The sequence below is a fragment of the Triticum aestivum genome, chromosome 7B (assembly GCF_018294505.1).
Source record: "Triticum aestivum cultivar Chinese Spring chromosome 7B, IWGSC CS RefSeq v2.1, whole genome shotgun sequence".
Taxonomy (NCBI): Eukaryota; Viridiplantae; Streptophyta; class Magnoliopsida; order Poales; family Poaceae; genus Triticum; species Triticum aestivum.
The window spans coordinates 713,830,698-713,839,011 of record NC_057813.1 but is presented as its reverse complement, the minus strand read 5'-3'; the positions used below and the strand labels follow the sequence as shown (position 1 = coordinate 713,839,011).

Genomic DNA, 8,314 nt, shown 5'->3' with positions numbered 1-8,314 from the left:
ACATATATAAGAATTCCAAATTGTAGATGCATCTGCCGTAGTATACAGTGGTAGCGTGAACACATACAGTTTTACTAATTAAGGAGGTGTTTACAGAAAAGGGTTCACCTACTCACCTATTGATCCCGCTTTCTCTTCTATGTGCTTGAGCTTGGGGGTACATTTGAAGTAACAGACATGAGTTTTTCAAACTCTTCATGTACCATCTGTATACCCTTAGTTAGTAGTTCAAGTTGATGATGATAATATTACTACCATAATGTAATAGATTGCAGGCTACAATTTACACTATGTATGCATGTTAGAGAAAGTAAACATATTCTAACAATAGATGAAGAGTTTGCAATAACACTGTCCTCTACATCTTTAGGTGTGGCCTGATCTGATTATATAAAAGTTTGTAACATGAATTTCCACAAACAAATTTCCATTCTAGTGGTTAGCATGTCACGAACCTAGCCCCATGCATTGTTCTTAATTTTTATTTTTTTAACACGCAAATAACATCAGTGCCTGGCTAATTTTGCAAAAAAAATCCTGGAGAAATTAAACCAAGCATGGACCGTCCAAGCTACACCGAGGCAGCATCCATGTGGACAGGTTTTTCTCTTCTGAACTGGTTTTGGCCTTAACTGATCAAATAAACCAGTTTATGGACTAAATTTGACGACTCTTGAGTTATTACTGGACTAAAGTGGGAAATCACTTTGAGTCAATAGACTAGTGGCACATTTCACTCAAGATTTAGCATATATTGTATTGTGCACAGATCCAAACACAATGATATTGACTCTAAGCAGCATCCCACAATCTCATATGGCATACAACAAGGTTGAGATTACTTGTTAGACTCCGATTTTAGCAGTGATAGGCTGTAGAATGTGGTAAGTTCCAGGAATGTTGAATAATCCAGTTATATTTTCCATTCATTTTTAAATGAAGAGTGTTTCAGCTAGCTAAAATATTTGAATTGAGAAAATAAATATGTTCTTCGGAAAAACCTTGGCAATAACAAACACAACCTTCGAATAGACCTTCTGCAATACAAGTGTGGTCTAATCCTTTGTTGGATATAAAGTGACCCTTTGCAAATATATGAACACTAGCATGAATAACGCGCTTTGCCACACCATGGAGATTTGAGGACGTCCTAGAGCGACTATATTATATCATCCAAGGTTATTTGTCGTCCGTGCACGATGGAAAACTTAAAAAAATAACAAAAAACTATGGGACTATTTTAGTTCCTCTGTTCAACTCAAGCACACTTTATTGTTGTATGAGTTGGTATGCTATCTTTTATAGTGAAATATTTAGAATGCAAGCATGATTAATCATTGCTAGAAGTTATGCATGGACGCCTCATTGAGGGTGTGCTTGGCACTGCCGCAACGACGTTGATGCCACCTACACAATGTGTCGTTGTTGCACGCGCCACATGGTTACTGAAGGTGGCAAGTGGTGAGCAATGGCCTATGATTAGCAGTGGGCATCAGGGTCGATGGGGCAAACACAGTGGAGTGGCCACAACGGGATAGGAATTTTTGCTTGTAAATTGCGATAAAACAAATATGTTTCTGATCACAAATCAATTGTACCTACTGAAATCCAGCAAGTTATATAGGAAAATCGCATAGTTAATTGATAGTAGAATAATACAATTGTGTCCTATATGATCATGAAGTAGAATGCAATATCTTCTGACCTGAACTAATATACAAAAGGTAGCATAGTACCGTAATAGTCTGTAGATGCAATACCATAATGTTTGCTTGCATAAAGATACAACCATGCACCAAAACAGTGACATCATTGACACGTGCTGAAAGTGCAGGTATGTAAACATGCATTGCTACCTGAATATGCAGGCTCCTCGTGTCACTTCAACGTCATAGCATTGGACCACACATGTGGAATAGCTCTCAATTTCAGGTCATACTTTTTGCTTACCGCAAACCCAAATTTCTCGGACATGTCAAACGAAGCAAGGTTAGCACCATCAGGGAGCATCCAATCGAAGTGATACAAAAGGTTTGCTAGTGCCATCTCAGTGATTGATGAGCTAAACTGAATCCCCGGGCATTGCCGTCTCCCAGCTCCGAAGGGAATGAACTCAAAGTATGTCCCTTTGTAGTTCACATTGTTATTTTCAAATCTCTCTGGCATGAACTCTTCAGGATTGATCCAATATCTAGGATCCCTAGAAATTGCGAAAATATTAATATAAACATTAGTACCTTTAGGGATATCATAACCCATAACTGTACAATCCTCTCTAGCCATGCGGGGAATCAGAGGACCCGGCGGATGCAACCTAAGGGCCTCCTTGAGGATCATCGGCATATAGTGGAGTTCACCAAGGTCACTATTAGTGATGACAGATCGACCTTCACCCAACACATCGCGTACTTCATGCTGTGCTTTAGCCATAGTGTGAGGGTTGTGCATAAGCTCTGATATGACCCATGCCAAAGTGTTCCCTGTGGTCTCCGTAGCCCCTGCAAATACGTCCTGCAAACCAAAAATAATCATGAAAAATGCAATGTTAAAGCATTGATGTATGTGCATATTATGTCTTCTCTCCGTGTGTGTGTATATAGAGTATAGAGCTATTCCATAACCGGCCGAAAAATATTACTATCTCCGTCCGGAATTACTTGTCGCTCAGATGTATCTAGCACTACATTTGAGCGACAAGTAATTCAGGACAAAATATTTTTCTACAACCGGGTCGGCCTGCATAGAAGCCGGTATCTAATTTGTGAATCTAAAATGGTGCTAGAACAAATGGATATATCTAGCACTACATTTGAGCGACAAGTAATTAGATATCGGCTTCTATGCGCTACCCACCTCCCTCTAACCCGTCCCGCTCGGGTCATTGAGTCGCTACGAGAAACTCCCCCCCTTGCCGTGTTGAGAATTGAGATCGTGCCCTTCATCAATGGTTCATTCCAGGTCCTTGTGGAATCCCCAACGGTATGTGCAGATTTATGAAATTGCAAGTGATCCGGTCGATATGACGACTCTGTTAAAATTGCTCTTAGCTTCCCCCATAAAGCTGGAGGGAGTGGATGCCGACCTGCCTACACACTAGTGTGTATTTATTACTTTTGTTATGTTATTTTTCGTGGTTCCACCATTTTTTATGTATCGATATTAGTATTTTGGTTTTCATGTTAATTTTTTTTTCAAAATTTTGTTATTATCCTTCCTTTTCATGTACTTTTTTTATTTTTCCTCGCTTGTTGATTGACTCATAATTTATATGTTTTTATTTACTTCACGCAGAGAATAAATGGCCTTCAGAACCAAGTGCGGTTCTTTTCACAGTTAAGTTTTGGATTAATGATTGGAGCACTTTGTAGGCGAAGTAGCACCTGGAAGGAGTCGCGGCTGAAATCGTTCATGCCAAACGCAGTCGGGCGTCCTGGATTCTCAGGCTCGATGGTGGTTGAACTTTCAAATGTTGGTCTGGGGAAAGTAATGCTTGCCGAGAAGGAAATATGTAGCGTTTATTTTGAGTAATCTTTTTTGCTTTTGTTGTAATAATTGAACCGCAGAAATGCTTATAGGATTTGGTTGTGAGTGGTTACCTGGGCTGTTCAGGCAACTGGTAATCTTTTTGCTGGGGAAGAAAAAAAAAGCCAGCTGATAGGTGTGCATCTTCTATGGGTTTATCTAGTGGTGTTGTGTTTTGGTTGTAAGCAGACTCGTTGGTTTCGTTAATGAAATTGGGGAGCCATCCCTTTTATTATTATTTTTTTACTTCATGTAGCCAATACATAATTTTTTTCCTGAGATACACAATCACTTACTGTGAAAGCTATGAGCACTAGTTTCAAATGCATGAATATTTATTGTGAGATATATGAATATATCTTTTTAAAGTGCGTGAATATTCTAACGCCGTGGTGTGAACTAAGCACGCACATTCTAATGCCTGGTGTGAACTAAGCATAACTGATGAGATACATACCATTTTTTTTCACGTAAAACTTTTGTGCTGGGTCATCCACTGAAAATTCGCGGGGCATGTAGGCACGGGGGTACACACCTGAGAAGCGTTACGCGGCAGCTTGATTGCCTCGCGATTCGTGAAGTAATTGGATCCTGCATGATGGCATCTTAAGTTTTAAGTTTCAATCGTTGAAACTTACGATTTTTCATCTGTAACTTGCGACTTTTTCTCAAAAAAAAAAAAGAAAACACAAACTCGCGACTTTTTCTCGTTTGCTCTTACCAAGTTTCACAGATAAAACTTTAAGGTATTTTTTTGTCGGTCGTAATCACAAAAATCATGATTTTATCAGTCACTTGTACTAAGTTTCAAGAGTTGAAACTTCACATTTATTTTTCAAAATCGTCAAAATGTATTCAAAATGCTCTTATTTGAAGCCCTCGTCACAAGAAACACGAATATAAAATCAGAAATTAATTTGAACTTTTTATCAAAAAATTGAATTTTGGAAATCAAAAGCCAAAAAATACACACGTGAGGGACTCGGTGCCGGCCCCGTCCCAAATCCTCTCCCGGTCTTCCACTAGCAGACTAGCTTCATATGCTGGTGATTTACACCACCAACGCGAGCTTGCCCGCCAAGCTCTGGCCCATTTGTCCTAGTCAAATCACTTATGAAACGCATTGTGGCGGAGCGTGACACAAAAGACAAGTCATAAGGACATCTTCAAAACTTCAAAACTGACCCTAAATCAGACACCGTATCCGTCCGCACACCGGTCCAGACCGGTGTCCGGATATTGATGTGGAAGTTGGCGATCCAATCCTATACCTACAATTTTCCGCCAACACGCAAGCATCCTCTTCCACGGTTCCACCATCCGTCGCTGCCTCCGCCGTGCAGCACAGCTTCTAACATCGCACATACATCGCATAGCTCAGATTCCAGCATCACATACACACGGCATGGCATGCATATGCACCTTCCCCTATCCATGGCATGCACCTTCCGCCATCCAAGCTATGTACATGTATCACATGCATGCACCTTCCGCCATCCAAGCTATGTACATGCATCACATGCATGCACCTTCCGCCATCCAAGCTATGTACATGCATCACATGCATGCACCTTCCCCCATCCATGATCCATGCACATAGCACCATGCATGCACCTTCCGCTATCCATGTAGATAGCGCATACACCTTGTGAGTTGGTCATGCGAATGTTCGGACTCCCGCAAAGCCTACCTGTTTGGTTACGGTTTGCGGAATTTTGGACGTCTGGACCGCTCTGCAGATCGATAGGGTCGTGTTGGATAACATAATGCATCCGAATAACACGATTTTGACAGTTGCGGATCCAAGGCTGCCTTAAACAGACTATTTGCTGCTAATGGGCCAATTACATGCCAAATCCTAAGAGAAAAGCTTGTAGGGAAGAGTCGGCCATGGCCCAATATGGTCCACGCGACGCTCCCCCACCGAAAATGCTCCGTACGGGCAGTTTTCTACTTGGCAGCATCGTAGTTTCCCTTCCTACTAGAGGCTCTTCGTGCTAGGATAAACTTCTCGTTGTCTGGGTGTTATGAGTTGTTTGATGTTGATGATTGTTGTTGCATACCACGTGACAATATTAGTCTTTATCTATTAGTGTTACGCTACTAATTTGGAGGTAGGTAAGGCGCTCTTAATTTTCATAATAATTTGGTCATGTACACCTTCAATATCCTGACTAGATTCTGACATCGTATTTGTTGTTTCATAGAGTAGATCTATTTAGTGTCATCTTTTATATTTAAATTACTGTTATTATTATCCCGCAAAAAAAATTACTGTTACTATTCTGGTTGCTTACTAAACAATTCAATACTTGAAGCTGAGAGAAATACTCACATGCAAGACGGCCCCCATTGTCTCCGTGGTGAGAGGAAATTCCAAAGAGTCGTCCTCCTGGAGCGTGAGCAACACGTCCAACATGTCCTCATCGCCTGGGATGGAACGACCCACGCCAGAAGCTCGCGCGGCCTTGCGATTTTCGACGACCTCGGCAATGATGTGATGGATGAGGCCATGGCATCTCTTCATGTCGCGCTCGCCATTGCTCAGCCACCGTACCAACCTCGATGACGGGAAGAGGTCGGCCAGACAAAAGCCGCCCACGAGCTTAAACGCCTTGTCCATCTCCCGGAGGAACTCGCACTGCCGTGCGAACTTGCCGCCGAAAACCGCCCTTGTCACGATGTCGTTGGTGAGTGCCATCACCTTCTCGCTGACGTTGATGGTGGCGCCGGTGGAGGCGGCGGCCGTGATGTCGCGGAGGAGGCTGCCCACCTCCTCGGCCCTGACGCCCTCCATGCGACTCACCTGCGTGGAGCTGAGGAGCTGCACGACGCAGATCTTGCGCATCTGACGCCAGTGGCCGCCATACGGGGCGAACACGATGTCCTTGCCGCCGGAGCTGGCGATGTCCATGGTCGGGCTGCGCGGCCGGTCCACGAACACGAGGTCGTGGGTCTTCATCACCAGCGCCGCGGCGTCGGCGGTGGACACCACCACGGCGGGGACTTCACCTAGCCTGAGGAGCATCAGCGGCCCGTGCCGGCAAGACAGCTGCATCATCGTGCGATGCGGGAGGGCGCTGATGACGTGGTGGAGGCTGCCGATGACCGGGAGCGTCCATGGCCCAGGAGGCAGCTGCTTCTTGTGGGGGTCGGCCTTGCCACCAGAGAGCTTGAGAAACCAAAAGGCCAGCACCGTGGCCGTGGAGAGGGCTATGAAACACAAGCTTAGGAGCCACTCCTCCATGGCACCGTACCGGTGGAAGCTAATTGGCAAGTGACCACCGGGTTGCTTCTTGCAAACTTTGAGATGATACGGGAAGAGAGTATTAGCAAGCCATGTGGTGTCGTTGTGTCGCTGGCCGTCGTGATGGCCACAAGATAGAGAAGGCACGTGGGAACTGGCAACCTCATCTCCTCGGTGGACTCTCTCCACCGCACATCACAATCTCCAGACGGTTCGCCGCTGTTCCTCGCACCACGGACAACAACGTCACCATCCGCAAGGGCTCCATCAAATTTCGGCAACGTGCTTACACAGGTCCCTGACTGTTCTTTTTTTTCCATCAAGTTTGGATTGCTTACCACGAATGTCACGTGGTAGGTCCCTGACTATTCATAAGGGTTCTACAACGCGGATCCCAAACCGAACACCGCATCCATCCGCGGTTCGGGGATCTGTATACTGATGCGGGAGCCGACCATGCAAAGCTATTCACATATGTCTGTTTATATTTCGAAAGAAATTTAATGAAATTGAGCAAATTGATGCATATTTAAACAAACTATACAATATTAATTCATACTTTAATAATTTTTATATAAAACCGGATGATTTACATCTAAACCGAAGCAAACCCATCACATTTGGACATATTTGGACTTAACCGTACTCTAAACCTAATCTAAATAACCGTCGGTGTCCGTTCCCTATGTCCGACATGCCATGAGCCCTGGAACTAAAGCTCTGCTCCCGCAGCCTGGAAGCGGCTAATCAGTTGGCAAGTTAAGGGCCTAATTGGTTTGATGTCAAAAGTTGGCATGTCAAATTTTGGCAACTGTCAAATGTTGGTTAGAGATTTGTTGCATACCAATTTTTGTTGCCAATTTCACAAAAGATTGCCAATGTTAGCAACTTTAGATTTTACCAAATGTTGGCTTGTCAAATATTGGGTATTGGCAATGCCAAATGTTGGTAGCAAACCAATCAGCCTGGCTTCAGCGGAGCGAAAGAGCCATGGCATTCCGAGGACCAGACCACTGGCGGCCTCCCATGCTCTACTCTTACTCGCTGTCGGCGGTGCCCCACGTGTTCGCACACGAACACGTCACCGTGTACCTCCAACGCTGAGGGTGATGCACCGTAGCTCACGTCGAAGGAGACCCGTCCGAAAGCGTGGTACGCAGGCAATCCGGCGGGTGCCTTTGAGGACCCGAAACCCCACACGCCCGGGATGGACCCCGGCAGGGCGCGCGGCGGCTATGGGCTGCCCTAGGTCGGCATGATCGTCCCTAGGGCCTCGTGGATCGCTGCCCTGCAACAACAAGAATGAGCGAAGAACGAGGAAGAAGAAGAACAAGGGAGAGGATAAAAGTAAAGGTAAAAAGTGGTAGATGATTTGTTCGATTGTGTGTTGTTCAATTAGTCGTCACCCCTTAGGTATATAAGAGGCAGATGGACTTCCTGTACAAGAAAAAGGACTCCAAATCACGTCAAAATCTTTTCAAAATTATCCGAATTCGGATTTAGGTAAGTCGGAGACATTAGTTCGGTTTTTGACTCTCACAGGCC

The 8,314-nt window shown here is 44.5% G+C and overlaps 1 protein-coding gene across 1 annotated transcript; it reads right to left on the bottom strand.

The window, feature by feature from the left end:
• Window positions 1-1,624: 1,624 nt before the first annotated feature.
• On the bottom strand, window positions 1,625-6,913 carry LOC123161035 (zealexin A1 synthase). The gene is made up of 2 exons (XM_044578892.1): window positions 5,858-6,913; window positions 1,625-2,511 (listed from the first exon to the last, which is right to left on the bottom strand). Exons 1-2 carry the CDS (start codon window positions 6,767-6,769, stop codon window positions 1,879-1,881), a joined length of 1,545 nt encoding a protein of 514 aa, XP_044434827.1. The 5' UTR covers window positions 6,770-6,913; the 3' UTR covers window positions 1,625-1,878.
• Window positions 6,914-8,314: the final 1,401 nt, after the last annotated feature.

Coding starts and splice junctions, on each gene's coding strand:
- LOC123161035 (XM_044578892.1), bottom strand. CDS start 6,769: ATGGAGGAGTGGCTCCTAAGCTTGTGTTTCATAGCCCTCTCCACGGCC. Junction 2,512..5,857: donor CAATGGGGGCCGTCTTGCAT/GTGAGTATTTCT, acceptor TTTGGTTTGCAG/GACGTATTTGCAGGGGCTAC.